General features: G+C 36.4%; 2 protein-coding genes across 4 annotated transcripts; one reads left to right on the forward strand and one right to left on the reverse strand.

The window, feature by feature from the left end:
- Positions 1–2,767: 2,767 nt before the first annotated feature.
- On the reverse strand, positions 2,768–10,205 carry LOC106415235 (dual specificity protein kinase YAK1 homolog). 2 transcript variants are annotated; one of them, XM_048775210.1, is made up of 18 exons: positions 9,633–10,205; positions 8,596–8,795; positions 8,299–8,452; positions 8,094–8,203; positions 7,887–7,956; positions 7,711–7,793; positions 7,546–7,624; positions 7,416–7,456; positions 7,077–7,199; positions 6,593–6,743; positions 6,282–6,396; positions 6,107–6,189; positions 5,930–6,004; positions 5,550–5,624; positions 4,681–5,462; positions 4,066–4,221; positions 3,173–3,459; positions 2,768–3,067 (listed from the first exon to the last, which is right to left on the reverse strand). In XM_048775210.1, exons 1-18 carry the CDS (start codon positions 9,777–9,779, stop codon positions 3,000–3,002), a joined length of 2,799 nt encoding a protein of 932 aa, XP_048631167.1. In that variant the 5' UTR covers positions 9,780–10,205; the 3' UTR covers positions 2,768–2,999. The 2 variants fall into 2 exon arrangements, with proteins under 2 accessions (XP_048631167.1, XP_048631168.1); XM_048775211.1 differs by having other exon boundaries at positions 2,768–3,095.
- Positions 10,206–12,978: 2,773 nt separating this feature from the next.
- Positions 12,979–18,535, forward strand: LOC125605519 (protein RRP6-like 2). 2 transcript variants are annotated; one of them, XM_048775214.1, is made up of 14 exons: positions 12,980–13,725; positions 13,931–14,086; positions 14,344–14,502; positions 14,585–14,668; positions 15,154–15,233; positions 15,315–15,365; positions 15,452–15,560; positions 16,240–16,322; positions 16,519–16,564; positions 16,639–16,726; positions 16,815–16,984; positions 17,268–17,453; positions 17,534–17,632; positions 17,702–18,535. In XM_048775214.1, exons 1-14 carry the CDS (start codon positions 13,051–13,053, stop codon positions 18,323–18,325), a joined length of 2,610 nt encoding a protein of 869 aa, XP_048631171.1. In that variant the 5' UTR covers positions 12,980–13,050; the 3' UTR covers positions 18,326–18,535. The 2 variants fall into 2 exon arrangements, with proteins under 2 accessions (XP_048631170.1, XP_048631171.1); XM_048775213.1 differs by having other exon boundaries at positions 12,979–13,725; positions 15,154–15,365.
- Positions 18,536–21,200: the final 2,665 nt, after the last annotated feature.

Raw genomic sequence — 21,200 nt, forward strand, 5'->3', positions numbered from 1 at the left:
TGTGCTGCTCATTATTTTTTGAATTCTGGGCATCCATATTTTGAGATTTTGGTCTGTTCGTTTTGGATAGATGTTGCATTAAGATGCAGATACTCTATTTTTTTTTTTTTTGACAAAGATGCGAATACTCACAATGTTGCCTTTATAATGGAAATCGCAGTCATTTACAATTCAGTAATAACCCCAAGTTATTCTCTCCTTTTTTTTATATTTCTCTCTCTTTATAAAACTAGTTAGATTTTGACCATTGCTTGAATAACTCCAACAACTAAAAACAGTGCTTTAATAGTATAGAATTCTTTTTTTTCCAAATAATCTCTTTTTATAAAACATTTTTACATCCGCAACATCTAAAATGTTTAACATCTGATACAATGTAACAGCGGGTTTGGTGAAAGATAGAAGAAGATCAAAGATGATCAAAGAGAGAGATGATAGAAGGAGGTGAGGAGATGACGAAGATAGATGAAGATGAGAATAGCATGAAGGAGATCAGAAATAAAGAGAATCGGAAGAAGAAGAAAATAAAGACATTTTATAATGATATTTAGAATTTAGAGAGTCTAGTGTTATTGGTTTATAGATTATCATATTTTTACTAAAATCTAGTAATACTTGGGTTATGATTTTATAATTCTATACAGAATCATTTGTTAATTAAAAAGTTTAGATTTTAGTGATTCTATAAATGTATTAAAATTAGTATTATTGAGAATTGTATTCTTAACTATTTAACTCATAAAACGAGATTTTGATAATACTACATATATCCTTCGGATTTTTAAAATCATTATAGTTATTTATTTTCATAGTTTGTGGCAATATACAAAATTCTCTCTAAGTCTTTTTTTTTTTTGATAAAATGTAAATTATAATATCAAATCAAAGTTTGAATACATCCATTATATAACCGAAAACTTCTATGGCCAAAAAAAAAGAAAAACCAGGGAAAAGCCAAAATTTAGCCAAACAATTAGCACTATAGAAATTAGCTATGGGCAAACCAAAGAGAAAGGAGTTGATCACAGCCTTTCCGATGTCTTCTTGCCAACAATGTGTCTCTGATGACTCTATCCAATTGCTTGAACGAAGCTAATGGAGCAGTTGAAGGTGCCCCATGTCGTCTGTCGTTCCTTTCCTTCCATGTGAGATAGATAACAGCATGACAAACGAGCTTCATAAGGGTCCTAGTCTTGACAGATGAGTGTCCATTTAACAGCCAGTCTATAAGCTCGTCCCAAGATTTGAAAGGTTGATAGGTAAGACCAAAGCGTCTCTAAGTCTTTCCAAATTCAACAAATTTCTATACTGTTAAAATCAACACTTTATATAGTCATATAGATCTAACTCCCACTAACATCTCCAAAGTTGATTATTTTTTATTGATTAGGTAAAGAACTACATATAAGTGTTTGTAAACTAAACTGGAAATACACAACCAAATACATAACAAAATATTAAACCGGGATGAGATAATTGAACCATAACTCATGTAACAAAAGTACTTGGTGAAAGTTCTTGCAGCAGTTGTTGTAGTGTTTTTTGCACCATTCCTTGCTCCGCCACTCGTTGTTGCCTCGACGATCGTCTTCAGCTCGTCCCTTCCTTATTTTTTATTCTTGGCCAGCTTTGTTTGTTCTGAAAAGCTGATGAGAAAACTGCTTCCTAATTATGCTTTTGGTGGAAGAGGTGAGAAAATGGTGCTACTCCGAGTCTCCGAGACAAAATTGGTATTTAATTTATGATGATGGCATAGCAAGAGTGGCTATGAGTGAGCCAATTTTTGTGCAGGAAGAGGGGACTGCTGCAATTGCTTCACCCTTGAGAGTGACTAACTTCTTTGATGTATATGAAATCCCTGAGGATATGAGAAAAGAGTCAAAGAGATGAGGATAGAACTAATCAATCACTTGATAGAGGAATCTATGAAAAAGATTTCAGAGAGGACAACAAAGAGTGGATTGGATAATAAACATGTGAGAGAATTTTGGAGGGTTTATTTGATATTGTTATTGGCCCGAGTCGAATGGTTGTTAGAATGTATTAAAAACCATATGTAACAGGGTCATTTTCAACTTAACTATATCAAAGTCAAGGACCATGTACATAGTGTCTAAACATTAACATAACATAGTGCTGGTGGTGAACTTATTCAAGAAGTCTGCCGATGTCATATGTGGAGTATCTTCCACAGTACCCATCAGCTTGTCTTATTCTTTCTCGATGGATATTAACTTGTTAAATGTGATCATGCATTGTATTGTTTTGATTCCAAAATTAAATCACTCTCAAGTGGGTTTTTCCTTTTTCTTGTTCGAAATCAAGACTGTACAAGTTAAGTTGCTGAGATTGAGGTTTTTTTGGATGTCAATAAAGGTGTTGTATAGCGAGGAGAAGATATGGGCAAAGATGGAGACAGTAAGGAAGATAGTCGGATACAGTGTTGCCAGAAGCACAACATATTCTGAAGAACTGGAGGCACTTTACATGTTTACGGGTGTGGAACCCCATACATCAATGTTGGAGAAGGAGAATCAAGATATGGCACAAGTCAGTGAGAGACTTTACTTGCTAATGTCTGGTATTGGAATAAACAGAGCTTTTGTTGGGACTATTTTATGATCTGATCGTTTCTTTTTTGTGTTTAACATGAAAATGTGTATCAATTTAAGAGATGTTACTCACCAAAGGTGTTGGAGAAATAAAGAGATGAACAAGAGAGAGACTACAGAACCTGCAGAGGAACTATGGCTCACAAGAGACTATCTGATTTAAACTTCATCTTTACCAAAGATATTAATACGAAATAATCCCAATAAATAGATAACCAGAGAGACAACAACATCAATGACAAGAAACTGTTTGGTTTATTTGTGCAATGAATAAGCATTTTTTCTGATCAAAGGTCCACAAGCCATGATCTAGTTTTGTTTCTCCAGCAAGAAGATTGCACTCTAAGGGAAATAACAAAATAAAATGAGAGTTTTAAGACTGCGGAATCAGGCAATACTTCCATAGTCCATCCTTCCATGAACATTTGGGACATGATGGTTAGTCCTACGTCCTCCTACAAGCCAATTTAATTTACGGACAGTCTAAGACCAATCAGAAGCTGTGAACAAGAAAAAAAATAAGGTCTAGAGATAAATTAGTTATGGGTGAAATGAAGTACCCCAAGGGGCACCACTGGTATATGAGCTACTTCTGGGTGAGCGTTGACCCCCAGAACTAGTGTTGGACGGAGGAAGCTGAGCGTTGACGTGATTCCGATCTGTAGCCCTTCCAGCATTTGGTCTCCCATGATTGGAGCGTTGCTGCCCTAAGCGACTTGGAGAGTTCTGGGTGACATGAGGAGTGAATTGCGATCCTGGCATAAGTTGGCCAAATCTGGCATAAGGATCATTACTTGGAGGGCTGCCAATCTCTACTTGCGAAAAGGATTGATTGGGAACATATCTCCTGAAGTGTAGATCAAAAGTTACAAGCAATTACGCCAAATAAGATCCATCAAGACTGAAACAAAACAACAAGAAGCGAAAATGCTTCCAGGACAGAAGCTTAAATTTCTCTATCAGAGCACGTTCATGTGATAAACAATACATCATATCGTCTAACATCTTAAGTTCAAATTGCTTTTTACTGGGTCACTAAATAGTGTAGAAAGATTTGTTACTCTTATTAATTGCTTCAGATACACGTCCACCAAGAATCAGTCTTGTACAACGGTTCACACATACTGTACAAAGCACTGTATACATTTTCTAATAGAATGAATATATAAGTCCCATCAAGATGACTATTATGCACATAGATAATATCACAAATTCAGGAGGCATCAACATCAAGTATGGGACTTTATGCATTTCTATAATCTAGTTGAAAAAACCCTGATCCAAGTATAACATAGTTCTGATACTCAAGACGAACACATAGTCTGCACTGATAAGTTAGTATATATGAAAGATGTAGATCTAAGTATCACCGAAGTTACTCGTGGGGGTATATGTTCACGCATTCTAACAGAGGTTCAACAGCAAAAGAAAGAAAGGTTGTCTTTTAGGTTACCTTTGTGTTACCGGATTTGATGATGATGAGGTCGAGGGATTACTGTTGAACCTTCTGGAACTGGAGGCATCTGTTGAACCAAATTGCATTCCTCTACTGAATGCATTAGCAATAACACTTTCATCTGCGCTATCTTCTTGTAGAAGCAATTCTTCGCTGTTCATGTAACAAAACTGTGCATATTAGAATACTTCCAATTAAAGGATTAGAAGCAAGCATGTATCTTATGCGACTGCAAATAGCAGAATGAAAAAAGAGGTTGATATCATTTTAGCTGGGAAGATTAAACAGAACAGAGAATAACATCAAGCAACAAAGAATGATTGCCCTTTAAATGGAAACGTGATTGGTTCTAGATGTCACTCCACCGATAGCTTTTGATAGAGTTTCAATGCCTTCAAATTTGTCTATCTAAGTTTAAAACCCAACTACCAGTTAACAATGATGAGAGATCAGGAACTGTGACATGCCTGGTCCGAATGGTTGGACTGAAGGCAATACACAATATCACTCATATTCTATATAAGCCTCTCCCAGATTTCTTCTATATAGACTCGCAGAAAAGAGCTTTGACATTCTATAATCTGAAAATTAGGGAATATCTTGAATACTTGCCTGTAATTTGGGTCCCAATCTCCTGGATCAGGCACTGATAAGGCTTTTTCTGTATTCTCAATATGGGGACCAGTACTGGACCGAAGGGATGAGCTGGAAATGTTATGCGTAGAGTACCCAGGACTTCCTTGTGACTGTTTACGGTTTTGGAACCCAGGATCCAAATGTCGATGTGGAAGTGAACCAGAGAATTGCCCAGAATAACCCTCATTTTGATGCAAATTGTCCATCCCATGCCCCTGAGCTTGTGACAAGGAAGAATCTTGAGACTGAGAACCTCCAGAATATCCAACGCTTTGTCTTCTGTTAAACTGACTGAATGCTGCCATTTTCCCTAAAGGAGACCCGTGACAACTGTTTCTTGCTGGAGATGTCGGGCCATGGTGTCCAGGAGAGCCAGCTAAATATTGATTGTTTGGATTTGGTGGAGTAAATTGTGATGGACTAGTGCCGAGGGGTAGTGGAGCAAAATTTCCCGCGGATGGACTTGTACCAAGGCCATTTCCATGTGGATACTGCATAACCCTGCGTCTGGCATCAGGACTAGTTCCAACCATTGGGACACCACCTCTGTTTTGCATGTATAGGCCAGTATGATTCACAGGTGAATAATAGGCAAACATATTGCCGTTATCTCCATAGCTCCCGTAGCTACTTCCCTGTACGGCACCATCATTGTAGCTACCATAGCTTCCAATACTCCCATAACTATTTGCATGTGAATAAGGTATCATCTGAAAATGGGGACTATTGTGCATTGGGATTCTGGTTCTCCCTGATGCCTATAAGAGAAATAAATAACTTTAAAAAAGGAGGTGCACAAACAACTTGAAGGTGTTGAAAATATTCTATAGAGAAAAGATTCATACATGAGGAGAAAGACCGGCGGCAAACCAGTGCCCTCCACCTGGATGATGGTCAACTTTGAAATTTTGAGCAACATGCTACAAAGAAAATGGAAAGATAACAAGAACAAATTCAGCGAATAGAGGAATTTTAAACACACGTCGGTCCACAAGAAAGAACTGCATTTGTCTTTCAGCTAACTTTCTGCAAGATCTTTAAACTGTGAAGCATATGTATCCACCACAGAAGATTGAAATATCGGAAGAAAGTGCTAGAATGAAAAGTATCTTCAATTTATCACATGATTGTTTGGTTTAGAAAATGATGAAATAAAAAACTATTGGTATGACAGCAAGGCCACACAAGAAGTTTGAGACGTAGGAATAAATTCAATCTGACTCACCACATGAGGTGTTTCTGGCGGAGGGTTGTATGGGCACGTAAAAGGTTCCCCGGTGATAAAAGGGTGCTTGGCGGCCTAAAGAAATGAAAAGTAGATGTTTATCCACTATGGGTAGCAACATAATATTAAGCCTTTAAAACAATATATATAGATGACGTTAGCCAGGAAGTTCAATACCTGAAAAGGTGACCAACGTTTAGCTGGATCAAATTCAACAAGTCCTCTCAAAAAGTCTATAAGAGCTAACCGGATCTGAGTTTCTGTGAAAGTTCACGAAAAAAAAACTGTCACCATGGAAGATAGTCCAGTGATTATCCCTGAAACTTATAACACTATAGGGTCCTGACTTTACCTTTGACAACATCGTCTTCTGGCAAGTTTATCTTGTAAGGATAGCCTTTTACAATTTCTTCAAGGTTCTTATGGCGGAAGTACTCTTTCCCAATATCTGGCTTTTTCTTTTCTCTCTGAATAAAAAGTAAAAAATGGCACATAGTTATCCAGAGCAAAATCACCAAAGTGAAAACTTAATGACTATCTAAGAATAAAATTAATTTCCTCACGAAACGATCTAAGCCTTCTTTGTTCACTGACATAATTATCTTCCTCTGTTTTCAATATTTTTTATATTTTTGTTTGTCTCAGAGGTAAAGCATTACTTACAGCCTCAAATTCTTCTTCCGTCAGAGCCATATAAGCACTTTTGAGGCCACCATGAGTTCCACCATTCCCTAAATTGTGGACACTCCCAACACACTTAAAGAATTTATTCGCATTTTTTGCTTCCTTGAGCACATAATCAGGTGGTTGCTTTCTGGAAAACAGTATGACATAATATTGGTACAATCACAACATGAAGAAACAGAATAACAAGAGTTCCTCGCTCCTAGAAATCTCGACACATTGATTAAATAAAACTGAGGACTTCATTGAGAAGCTAAAATAAGGACTGCTGAATACAGAGGCCAAAGAAAGAATGACTGTAAGCACCAAGGGAAGTCTGAAACAATAAAATAACCGCTACTAGGAAAATGCATGAGTACTAGTATTGACCCTTCAAGGGTGCAAAACCCCCAAAAGAATTTCCCTGGCCCCTACAATTGTAGTCTGCTTCCTCATTTACCAAATTAATAATAAAAGATCATACCCCAGTATTTCAATCATACGCCTCATGATATCAAATTCTGAAGCTCCAGGAAACAGTGGCAATCCAAGAAACAGCTCGGCGACAATGCATCCAAATGACCACATGTCGATAGCTGTAGTGTATCTATAGAGTGGTTAAGCCTCAACAATCAACATACAATCTCAAAATACTTTAAAGATATCATGTACCAGGGGAAGACCAAAGCAAAGAACTTCTGTTAGCATTAAAACTAACGCGGGACAGGAAAGTTATGATTTTCCAAGGACAGTGATTCCGCTACCAACGACTTTGAGAAAATATTCTAATTTCGTTTATTATATATATAACGAAAAAGGATACTGATGACCAAGTAAAACTTCCGGCGATCTGTAGTAACGACTCTGTAGAAAGGAAAAAAATAGGTAACTTAGTTCATTTGTTTGGTTTGACATAAGAGAATAGACAGATAAATAGGAAGCAAAAATAAAACTTGAATATATGAATAAACAGTCCGATCTTCCATGCACGCTGATCCAAAGTCGATTATCTTAATTTGAGTTGGCTTCACACTGATGCAATTGAAAAAAAAAATATTCAAGTAAATTAAAGTTATGGACTCCAGTTGTGTGTATTGTATTGGTGGTAGAGAGTAGACCTGGCACACAGAAGAATGTTCTCTGGCTTCAGATCACAATGAATTATGCCAGCATCTTTCAAAAGAGCCAAACCAAGTAAGATCTATGGGACACCATAAGAAAACAGTCGATACAGTAAATTCAGACGCTAAAACAAACAAAATGGTGAAAACACAGATCTAGAAAATATAAATACCTGCTTAGAGAAGAGCTGGACTATGCTTAACGAGAGACCTCTAAATTGATTTATTTTTATGAGCTCATACCTAAACCACAAATTACCACGGACAATTGAATTATCATCAACACAAAAAAAAACTGTATACAGTTGGCATTAATGGAAATAAGAGGACAAACATATAGTCACAAAGACGGAGAAGAATACTTTAGTTATACAACTTACAGATTCATGTCCAGAAGTTCAAAGCATATGCACAAATGACGTTGATGTAAGAAGTAGTCGTATATGCGAACAATATGGTGCTTATCCTCTGGATCATACTTCTTGTTTAGCTACAAACTCAACCAATCCAAAAATTATGAGACAAACCTCATACGATTTTTAGTACTAAGACAAAGTTATCATTAAGTACAGAAGAATCTCATACCGTTGTCAAAATAGATACTTCAACCAGCGCCTGCTGATAGTATGCAGGCTGGTTTTTTATTACTTTTACAGCAACAAAGCTGTTTGTCTCAGGAACCCAGCATTTAGCAACCTGACCAAAAGTCCCATGGCCAAGAAGATCTTTGACAATGTATCTAAGAGCACGTGGTGAAGCTTAATCAAAAAGACATCTTTCGTAGATAGAAAGCGGTTCAAATTTTATGCCTCTAACAGCACAACAAAAGAAGGAAGAGTATCGGTCAATTGAAAATTGAAGATAACTAAGACAATAGCAAACCTCTGCCGTGAGTCTGAACTGCTCAAATCATCATTTACAGCCAGAATTAGGTCGGAGTTGACATTATCAAAGCCATCATTGAGCACACCAGCCGATGGAGTAGTCAAGTACCGCTTGGGATTCAACTCTCCTCTATATTTAAACTGTGGATTGCATATTTTGTATGTCTCAACCAAGCCGCTAGTTAGTCTCACCACTACCTGCAAACAGACAATTATATTAAAAAAAAAAAGAAGAAGAAGAAGCTAATTTGAGCTCTGGAAAGTATTGGAACAGCAACAAAAATCTTGACTGTTACTATTCTCACGTAGATATACATTTCTGATGGCTTGTCATAAATCAGAACAGTGATCAAGTACAAGATAAAGAGGGTAGATAGAGCATGGAATACAAGTATAACCTCCTGTAAAGTTATGGCAAGAAAACAACAACATTTATCAAGTATCATCCACTACCTCTATAGCAGCTAAGATTAATGCACACTTAAGAAACACTGGACCAATCATTCAACCAGGACCCTAGGGAACCCCACAGTAAGAAAATGGAAAACATTTTGCATCAGATTCATAAATGAGTTGATTTTGGCTGGTGAATACCTAAAAGCATGAAGGACTCTAACCCGAACCTTGCATAAAAAGAGATATTTGTTGAACAACTATACATCCTTCATCTAAAGTACTATGGTAATTGCATTGAGCTGTATGTAGGACTTGGCAGTGTATCACCTACTTAAAATAGTTCATGAGATAGCATGATTTAGGTAGAATGAAAGAGTGGTAACATCTTCTAAGCAAACTTTATCATAGACCTCCTTTATTACTAGTGTAAGCGAACACATACTAGGAGGCTATGCGTAAAGACTGGACCTAGAGCTAGTTCTGGCAGCTTACAAACAACATTGGCTTACTTAACGAACATACAAGTATTGCGTTCAATTACTTAAAATCTAAGAGCTATTATTATCACACAGAGTTAAAAAGAGAGGCTTGCTTTAGTGCATTTGAAAGATGAAATGAAATGTGCAGAGCAATTCTCACCGACTTCTTCTTCTTTGCAGTAGCACGGAATGTCCCACCTGTGAAATCAGACTCATTCGGTGGGATGTAAGGCTTGAAAACAAGCTGAACTGGCTGCCACGGTGTTGATGAGCCGACCTCACGAGCACCACCATCAATGTCATCCATAATCGGAACGAAGCAACCAAAGCAACTCAGAGATAGATTACAATCACCAATTCTAGGAGCCGATTGACTCAAGTCCCATGCCCCGCTCTTTTCTTCATCAAATCAAACCCAAGTCAGCGCCCTTGATCGATGATCCATAAATCAACACAGGTGGTGTATTAAAGGAATCGACTTTGATGGAACACCAGCAAAAGGGTAAGGTTGGATGATTGATGTCGGAGGAGGAAGGACTCGCAGAGCAGCCCAGGGTTTGGGGAAACGAAAAGAGAAGAGAAGAGATAAGGGAATCAGAGGGAGACAAAAGTGAAAAGCTTTTTGATTCTGATTTTTTTGGTCTGAGGAAGATGAGATGACTCGATTTGATTTCGTCTTCGATTCCACCACTCCTGGTTTTTGTTCTTTCTTCTCTCCTTCCCTTTCCCCACCAGTTTATTTATATGTATATATATTAAGAGGGATTATTATTATTATTCCTTTAATTTTTGTAGATATTTTAATGGCAAAGAATAATTATTTTATTGATAATCCAATTTAGTTTTTGTATCATTTAGAACACTAACCATCCATATCAATTTGGTTAACTTAAATAAAATCTTCTAAAATTTTAATTTTTTTATTACATATAGCTATTTACCTAAGTTAGTGTAAAAACAATAAAAATAAGCAAATAATTTGAAAAATATTAGTAAATGCAAGAACTTATATATCAGAGAGATCAATATTCCAGATCCATATAACTTTTACACACACTTCTCACTCCAACCCTTAACATTCCAGATACCAACCCTTCATACCTTCAAATTATGGCATTAGCCGGATCTTTATTATGTAATAAATATACATCATTCTTTCGACATTGAGGTGGTGGACATTTTTCTTACTTGTTTTGCATTTTGAAATTGGATATAAAGTCACTAATATTTGTATCGATTTTTAGTTAACATGACTTAAGACCTAATTGTTCATGTCATACATTGAAAGACTCAACCAAATATCCAAAATACTTTTTTCTTATTCACTGAAACTTTCATAGATACAAATTTTGATGGAACTATCATTACATTCATCATGACAAGTCCATCTTTATAATACCACTTACCCACACAACTCCATTCTTCCTAATCATTAGCTTGTCCGCCTCAAGGTTCATGGCGAATCCATTCTTACTGAGTAAGCTCCCCGTAATCAAGTTTTTCCTCATGTCAGATACATGCTTCACATTCTACAGAGTAACTTCAAGTCCATATGTCATCCTCAAAATCACCTTTCTGCAACCTTCAGTTTTGGATATTGTATTGTTTCCCATGCACAACTACTCTTGAGTTTTGCTCACTTGATATGTTCTAAACATCGACCTATCGATATAAATGTGTGTGGTGGCTCTTGTATCATACCACCACTCCTTAAGGTTGTTCTCAACCATGTTGACTTCAGTCACCACTGCGCAAAGTTCCTCTTCAAAGAGATTGACTTGATCTTTCCCATCTTTGATTTTACTGCGGCACACATCATTCTTGTGTCTGATTTTTGTTACGGTGTTGACGTTTTCCTTGAAATTTTTCACATTTGATTAAACGGCTTTCTTTTCAAGTTTGTTTTAAGAAGTTCTCAAGTGAACATCCATTTTGGAAGGCTAGCAGGAGAGTTTATCTTTGGCTTTCCTTTTGTCTTTCAACTCAATAATGCTGACATTGTGCTCTCTAGTGACGAGCTTATCATCATTTCATTTCATGGATTAGTTGAAGTCTCATGATGATGTCTTTAAAATTTATTGGCTTCTTCCTGTGCTTTAGGTAGTTTTTGAAAGTCAGCTACACTGAAGAAAACTTCTCGATGAAGTAGTTCATCGTCATGTCCCGCAGATCAATATTCTTTTAGCAACAATTTCATGGCACAACAGCTGCAAAGCTTTAACTTGATACATAATGAGTTTTGAATCTATCATTTTGAAGTCAAAGAACTTCACAACTGCAAACTTTTAGTAGTCAGCATCTTTGCCTCTCTACTTCTTGTCCAAAGATTTCCAGAGCTCTTTCACTGTTGAAATCTCATTGTTCGGTACAATTGGTTATTAAGACGAGCAAAAATTCATCGTTTGCACAGAATGTTAGATTGTGTTTATATCTCAACACTCTCAAGAGTGTGAACATCCTCAATCCTGTGAGGCAAAAAGATTCGTCTTCCTTGATAAATTTGTCCAACTTTAGTGTTGTGAGATATTGTTGGACATGTTAAAATAATTGACGTACTCTATAATCAATAGCGTGTACATTCTTATAAAATTCCTTGGTAAATATGATAAAAAAAATACGATACAGCAATCGAATGAAATGGATTAGAGTTGCGTCAAAAATAATGTGATCTCTTCAGTCGATATATGAATTATGTTTTTCAATTGATTTCGCAAATTTTCGTTTCTTTTAAAGCTTTTATGATTTCTGATTTTTTCTAACAACCTGATTATGTTTCTAATTATTGGTTTGATATGAAAACTCTATAAAGAAAAACAATAATTGGCTAAACTAAACATCCAACTTTGTGTGTAGCGTTCTTCACTTTAATTCATAACTAATCACAATTATTTTGTTGCTTTCTTATGCATAAACCTCAACCATGGAAAGTTCGGCAATATACGAAACTATCAATTTTAAAAAAACATTTTCATTCCAGTGTTTTTGTTGATGTGAATTTTAATGATTTTATAATTTATTTCTTTCAACAGTAATATTATTCAGTACTTGCCCGGAGAAAACTTTAATTCACTAATACAAATGTTAGAAATACGAAAACAAAAATGAGCTGACTAAAAAAATTAATGTGTGAACACATTTAATTGTTTGCAATAGAATTAAGAAAATTAGTGTATGAAAACATTAATTGCTAAATGACTGTGAAACTAACACGTAAATAATCTAAAAATTGAAATGACTGTGAGGTTGACACGTGTGAATGTTTATGTCAAAACATGTATTATAAATGCTTGTCTTTTTATAATGGATGACTATTTTTGTGATAAAAATGTTTAAAGACTATTTAAAAGTATTTTTCTATATTTTTGACTAAATAATTTTACCAAGAAAATACTAGTAATTTGACGGAATTAAAAAGAAAAAGAAAAGAAAAGTTGGACAGACAGCAGAGAAGTTACGATATTGCCCTTAATGTACTAAAAAATAGCTGGAGAGCAGCCGTGGAGTTCCTAAAACCCTAGCCGAGCCAAGAGATACACACCCACCCTAATCGATCTCTCTCTTCCTGGAGCCGAGAGAAAATGAGCGACGGTAACATGGACGTCGAAGATTCTCCAGAGGTTTCTTCCCTGGAGGCCTTAGTCGTCGATGGTTCTTCTTTCTCAAGAAACCTATCGAAACTCTCATCCTCTTCCCGTCTGATCCCGTCGAGTAAAGATTTTCACTTCTTCTACAACTTCGACGACTTCAAGCGACCCACCGACGATGTATCTGCAACCTCGCAGTCACTTCTCGAGACGATCGGTGATTCCGAGCAGGTTCTGGGGAAATCGATTAGGTTCCCCGGGGACATCGAAGAAGACGACGCCGATGATTGGCTCTGCAACGTCAACGATGAGTTTCTCGAGAGGTTCGATGTTTCGGTTGATGAGTTCCAGAGGCTGCGGAAGAAAGAGGAAGAAATAGGTCGGACTCTGTTGCCTCCTGCGTCTGATTTTGAGGAGGATGGGTTTCAGATGGTTTATGGTAAGAAGAAGAAACCTGTAGTTGGTGGATCTGGTAGGGATGGTGGATCAGTGATTGATGTTAAAGTGGCTGAGAGGAGCTTATCTGGTAAGGCAAAAGTTCCTTTCCATGTACCGACCATAAAGAAGCCTCAAGAAGAGTTTAACATTTTGGTGAACAACGCTAATCAACCCTTTGAGCATGTTTGGTTGGAGAGGAGCGAGGACAATCAGCGGGTTTTGCATCCACTGGTTACTCTCTTTTTTTTTTTTTCTCTTGAGGACGTTTCTTGTTTTGTTTCATAATTGACTTAAGCACCACCACTTTCACTTCATGAATGAGATTATTCCTTTTAGTCTAGTGAAGCAATCGTTAAAGTTGAAAGAGTTATACTAGATGTATAGGCTGTGGCATTTTTTTCCCTTTTTTTTAATGTTTGTTATATGTACTACGCAGGAGAAACTTTCAGTGATCGACTTCGTTGGCAATAGTGTAAGCGAGATGGAACCTGTTAAGCCCCTCCCTTTGGAAGAGACTCCATTCAAGCTCGTTCAAGATGTGAAAGATCTGAAAGATTTAGTTTCTAAATTGCGTACTGTTGAAGAGTTTGCGGTAATTTCTTTTCTTCTTGTTTATTAGCGCCTTGTTTGACTATCATGTCTGTTAGAGTTGGTAAGAAATTTGATAGTTATATCATTATTATGTAAAGACTAGTCTATTGTAAATAATAATACTGAACTACCAGCGTCATAGTTATTTCAGCATTTTGATTTGTAGAACAAAACGTTTATCTTATTTCGTTACCCAAAACGACTCAGATTGTGGAGTTACCACCCTTCTCTTATAACTGTTCTTTTTGCTCTGTTTAGGTTGATCTGGAGCATAATCAGTACCGATCTTTTCAAGGATTGACATGCTTAATGCAAATTTCCACCAGAACGGAGGATTATATAGTTGATACATTCAAGCTTCGTGTTCATATTGGTCCTTACTTAAGGGAGATTTTCAAAGACCCTAAGAAGAGAAAGGTTTTTGCCTGTGATACATTCATTTCCTTTCTAGAAGGTTTAAAATGTTTTCCTGCACTATGAACTCTGTTCATTTAACTAGGTGATGCACGGAGCAGATCGAGATATTGTTTGGCTTCAAAGGGACTTCGGGATATATGTCTGCAATCTCTTTGACACAGGACAGGTTTGATTCTAGTTTGAGCTATAACTTCGTAATTTTCCTGTGATGTTTCCTATCACACTAAACATAGGAGGTCCATTTTCCATAATGTAAACCTTTTGCTATATTGAAGACGAATGCTGGCATCTGAATTGAGTATCCCGCTTCCTACTTTCTTTTCTCTTGGTCTGGAAATGGATAATTTGAACCTTTCTCCCTTACAAAGTACATTGAACCAAGTTATTTGGAAGATATGTTTTTGTTAATTATATCATCTAGGGGACAACTAGAAAGAATTTGCGCAACGCTGGATTTTTAATTCTTTTAATACCCTCCTGACTGTTAGTAGCTCATGGTATGTGTTCCAAGGCACACAAGTCAATAGGTTAGAAATGCTTTGGATTTCATATTGTGGTGATTAAGAAGCAAACAGATTTTAATCTGATTTATATAGCTTTTTCCCCTAAAAGTAGGGTGGTTTTGGCTTACATATTCGCTTTTTTTTTCAGGCTTCAAGGGTGCTAAATTTGGAGAGAAACAGCCTGGAGTTTCTTTTGCAGCATTTTTGTGGTGTTACAGCAAATAAAGAGTGCGTTCTAGTCCAATCTGTTTTCTTTTTCGTTTTCACTCTCATCTTGACACTTGTATGTCAACTTGTTCATTGCTGCAGATACCAAAATGCAGACTGGAGAATTCGACCTCTTCCAAAGGAAATGACAAGGTTAATTCTTTTCTGTCCTGTGTCTTTTCACTACTGTTCTGGTATTAGTTTTTTCTTAGCTCACCTTTTCTTGGAATTCCGTGCAGATATGCAAGAGAAGATACCCACTATCTTTTGTACATATATGACGTAATGAGACTAGAACTGCAAAGAGTGGCAAAAGCTGACCATCAAACAGACTCTCCCCTGCTTGAGGTAGTCGTCATTAAACTAGTCTGACAAGTCTAATATCCATCTGCATTTTGGTATTTACCCGATCAATATAGTATCTTTCTGTTAGATTCCCACACTGGCCAAGTAGGAAGTAACTTAAAACTTGATGTCATAGCATTGTTTGTGGAATATTATTTGCGGCCAAGTGCGTTGGGTTTATATGGGTGGGTTATGTTGTCTTCTACGCTAGTTGGATTTTCAGTGATCTTAATGTATATTAGCTGCCTAACCTAAGTCTAGTTTTGCAACATTCTTATGGTTTTCTAACTCTCGAAGGGATTCATCGGTACATCATAATTCGTGGGTTTTATTGTAAGCTAGTTAATTTTCAGTGTTTTTATTGTATATTAGCTGGCTCAGCTAGGTGATTTCCTAGGTTTGCTACACTTTTATGCGTCTTAAGAGTAAATTTGGGAGGCATTCATCATGCATTTAATTGTTCTCTGGCTGAATTGTCTTTAGTAGCACTGGCAAAAAAAGTTGATTGACCACATGTTTTGGGAAATCATATTGTTTATCGGCATTCACATTTGTCTGGAATTGGTGATTTTAACATCTTTGCTTGTCTATATTTTGTTTCATTCAGTAGATGTATAGCCCAAGACGAATAGGCTCTATCTTCTTCAAAGTTCTGACCATTTTGACTTACTGTTTCCTATAGGTCTATAAACGCAGTTACGATTTGTGCACACAACTATATGAGAAAGAGCTTTTGACTGAGAATTCATACCTTCACATATATGGGTTTGTTGCTTTTCCTTCAAAGAATCATTATAATTTAGTTTCGATTGGCTCAGCAGACATGGTTTATGTGTTTATTGTTAAAGCCTATTAAGCATTTATTTATTTTCACTCGCCAAGATTATTTCATGAATAGACTTCTCTTAAGCCAAGTTACATAACCACCGATGTTGTTTCCGTTATCCTGGTATTTTGTCAGGCTTCAGGCAGCGGGCTTCAAGGCAGCTCAGCTTGCCATTGTTGCGGTAATATATGATGCATCCTTATTCTGCTTTTGCTAATACTATATGGAGCTCACTTCAAATTTTCTGTTTTGTAGGGACTTTGTGAATGGCGTGATTACGTTGCACGTGCGGAGGACGAGAGTACTGGTTATGTATTGCCAAACAAACTTCTTCTTGAAATAGGTAAATAGCCTAGGTTTTGATTTTTCATCTGCCAGAGTGGATTGTTCTGGTAGTTACTAACTTGGTCTAATGATTACTATCATAACAGCCAAGGAGATGCCTCTTAGTGTTGCCAAATTGCGTCGGTTGTTGAAGTCAAAGCATCCTTACATTGAGCGTAATGTTGATTCTGTTGTCAGCCTCATCAAGCATTCGATACAAAATTGTGCAGCATTTGAGTCTGCTGCTATATCTTTAAAAGATGCGTCTCCTGGAACTGTAAGATATCTGTTAATCTATTTTCAGGTCTCGTTCTGTTTATATAATGTAAGTGCAAGTTTTCAGTTGAGGTTTATAAGCTAATTGAAAGCCGATTAGGGTATTTAATATCCTCTGATACTCAAACCTCCAAAGAAACAAGAGCCTAGCGTTGAAAGAATTTAATTTCAAGGGCTAATTGTGATACCAAATTCCTAGTACTGAAACCTCACCGAATAGCTCCATATACTGCCTATTGCTGTATTCTCCATGTCTGCTTGAAGATATACTTCTCCTGTTGTAGGTAATGGAGAATATTGAACCTCTTAGTGAGAGGAAAGACATGTATACTCGTACAGAAGACGTAGCTTCTCCGAATCTGCAGGAAAATTCTTTGCAAGTTCAGAATAATACCTCGGGCCTAGTCACGGTTGCAGCAGATGCTAGTGAACGGAAGGATTTAGGGACAGGCTTGTTTGGTTCTGCTAAGGTGACAACTAGTTATTTCTTTGGTCGGTGCTCTTTTGTAATCCATGCCGTAGTCACAAAAGCCTTTCTGTTATTTATTAGGTTCCTGCGGCTGTTCTGATCTCTAAGAAACCAAGCAGTGGTTTAGGAGCATTACTGGGAAGTTCAGCCTCGAAAAAGAAATTTCGAACGGATAAGAACGTAAGTTTGTTTAAATTAGAACTCTAGAGTTGGTTTTCAATGCAGAATGATTGATAAAAATGTTCTCAGGTGAATGAAGAGGCGAAGCTCGAACAGATACGATCATCTGTAAACCTGCAATTCCAATCTTTTACCGACAAAAGTTCTGAGTCAAAGTCGGCTACTGGACCATCACCAAAGGAGCCTGAAGAGGTGTCGACTACTATGCCAGCCTCTGTTTCCAAGCAACATGGTGTGACTGCGTTAAAAGATGATTCAGAAGAAGCCTCAGAAATTGTTGGTACTTCTGATAGAGTTTCAGATGCCGAAGTATCTTGTTTTGAGACAGAGAATGTTATACTGTTAGACGATGGTGGTGGGAGTGGGAAGGAAGTTGATGCGGAAGATGAACCAATGTCCCTCTCGGAGTTGTCCACAAACTTTCAGAAATGCTTTAACTCCATGAGTAAGAGCAACAATAAGGCCCAAAAGCCCGAGTTCTTAAACATAGAACCGTTTGATTATGAAGCTGCAAGAAAAGAGGTGACATTTGGAGAAGGACAAAAGGGAAGACAAGGAGGAAAGAAAGAAGGTGGGTCAAAAGCAGGAGGTCAGAAGAAGGGGTCTGCTCCGGAACAGTCTGAGTTTGGGCAAGGAAAACGCCGTCAAGCCTTTCCAGCATCCGGGAATAGAAGTGCAACCTTCAAGAGTTAGACTCTCCAACTGAATATCTAATCAATGATCTGATCTCCGGACAGTCAGTATTGGTAGGTTTTGTTTTGATTACAATTCATTTTGGCTGTGGTCAATGGTGACTTTGTTTTACTTATTTACATTGTCTACTACAGATTTTCTCATTTTTTATGGGACTTATGGATACAAACTCTTTGGTTTGAAACATCAAAATCTGATTCACTGTTCAAACCATCAACCACTTTAATTTTTTTTTTTTGGTTAGCTTTATTTATTTTTAATTCATTAATTCTTACCAATCATATTATAATTTTATTTTAAAAATTAAAGCTTACCATTTTTAAACAATTTAATGAGTCTAAAATAAAACTACAATATATGCAGCCTTTATTATGTTTCTTTTTCTTAAAGCAATTATTCAAGTATTTTAAAATTGGAATTATTTTTTTTTAAATATATATATATATATATATAGCTAAAACAATAAACATTACACTACAAACTAAGTCCTACAGTAACATTTTTACATCTACAGTTTAACCAGTTATCACTATTACCTCGTCTTTAATTTGTGCCAGAGTCCATCTTAGTCTGTAACGCAAGACCATAATTTATTTTGATGCATTCACTTCACTATTCACTAGTGTCACTTAACCCTTCTTATAAGTTACTAGGGGTTGTCCGCGCTTCGCGCGGATTTATTAGTTAGTTATTGTGTGTATGTTTGATCTGGTTGTTCCAACTACGTGTATATTGATGTATAAGGTTGTGTTAATTGTGGGGGTGGTATGGATAATGTATAGTTGGGACTTCCGAACCGAAATAACCGGAACCGAAGAACCGAACCGGAACCGAACCGAAATACCCGAAACCAGAACCGGATCAATATCTTCAAATACTCGAACGGTTTCTATATTTTTATATCCGAAATAACCAAACCGAACCGGAACCGAACCGAGAACCGAACGGGTACCCGAATATATAAAAATATTCATTATATATAAATATAACATCATTAAATATATATTTTTAATTTAAAATTCTATTAAAGTATCTGAAAATAGTTGAGTATAACTAAATTATTATAAAGTATCCAAACTACCCGAAAGTATCCGGATAGTTTTATCCGAAATATCCAAAGTAATCCAAGATATCCAAAATTTTTTATCTAAATCATCCTAATTATTTGATATTTTACCTTAAATAACCGATATTTTATCCAAATTATCCGAACTACCCAAACTATCCGAACCCGAACCGGATCCAAATGAGAACCGAACTTTTTCCGGATATTTTCCGGTTCCTGCATTTACTATCCGAACCGAACCGAACCCGAAACTACCCGAACCGAACCGAATCAAAAATAGGTCAAGTACTAAATGGATCATCTAGCCCCTATCCAAACTATCCGAAACCCAAAATACCTGAACCGAACCGAACCGATGCCCGAAATGCCCAGGCCTAGTTGGGAGTTTGAAATCTTGTTAGGGCATGACTGGTTCAAACGCAGCGGTTGCGGTTGCGATTGCGGGAGTTTGTGGATGCGGGCGGTTGCGGTTTCTAGCGGTTTTAAGAGATTTGTACGACTGGTACTGCGGTTAAAAATTGGTGCGTTTGCGGGTGACTTATGACTGGTTAACTACCAAATGCAGTAACAATCAAATAATAAATTAACAATATTTACATTTAATATAATTATAAAAATATCAAAAATCATAAAATTATAATAAATATAAAATTTATATTTAGAAAGTTATAATTTTAATTTTGAAAATTTATTGAAATTGTTTTTATTATAAAATTTTATAATATTAATTAAAATATAATAGATATTTTTTAATATTTTCATAATTTCAATTTTAAATTTTTTATTAAATATTTTTACTTTTGTATATATATAATTTTTTTTAAAAGAAAAAAAAATTTACCCTCCCGCAACCGTCCGCAACCGCAAACGCTAGCTGGAGCCAGCTTTTGAATTTATGAGATTCGGAGCGGTTTGAAGCGGTTTAGAGCGATTTGAGTGATTGTTGCAAACCGCCAACAACCGCTACCAACCGCAAAAGCTGCGTTTGCGGGTGGTAGCGGGAAAACCAGTCGCCCTCTTAGTGGTATAGCTTTTGCGTTTTGTTCTTTTCTTCTTTTTGTGATTTGAAATGGGCCTTGTGTTATAAAAAAATAATTTATTATTGCTATAATAATATTTGGTTGAAGACATTTTTTTACTATATTCTGTTAGACTCTAGTATAAGTTTCATTATTAGATTTAGTTGTATTTTTAGTCGGACCTGTTGTTTGTATTTTTATATTCTGTTGCCTCCGTTCATTTGATTGGCATAGGTGGTTTAAGCTAAGTATTAAAAAGTCTGATTAGGATTATGAAAGTAAATAACCTTTTTTAGAGTTTGGAATTAAAATAAAAGAGGAATTTGAGTCACATCACATTTGTTCAGCCTATTATAAATGAAACATGTTCTTCAATCCACATTACGTGCATGTGGATCGCAAGTATTGAGCATGAAGCTGTCAATTATTATATCCCAGGTTGTGATGCGAGATGTGAAAAAATAGTTTGGGCTGCAATATGTTATAAGTAGTTAGAGAAAATCTTATTGGACGAGTAATGTCCAGTGTATGTCGATCGAAACAAACATCAAGTCTAAAGTAAAATGAAGCATATAATACTGAGCAACCAAAACACGTGCTGTATGCTTAAATTTTAATATGTGCAGAGACTTTTATAATTATTATTCGTTAATCTTAATTTTTCATACTTCCTCAGGGCTTGAGTTTACTTTCTGGCCATATGAGTTTCTGGAAGACCAATCCACAAAATTAATTGGGCTCAGATATATGTTGCAATAGTTTACTTTTGGGCTGGAAAATATGTTAAATG

The sequence above is a fragment of the Brassica napus genome, unplaced genomic scaffold (assembly GCF_020379485.1).
Source record: "Brassica napus cultivar Da-Ae unplaced genomic scaffold, Da-Ae ScsIHWf_763;HRSCAF=1102, whole genome shotgun sequence".
In the NCBI taxonomy this organism is placed as follows: Eukaryota; Viridiplantae; Streptophyta; class Magnoliopsida; order Brassicales; family Brassicaceae; genus Brassica; species Brassica napus.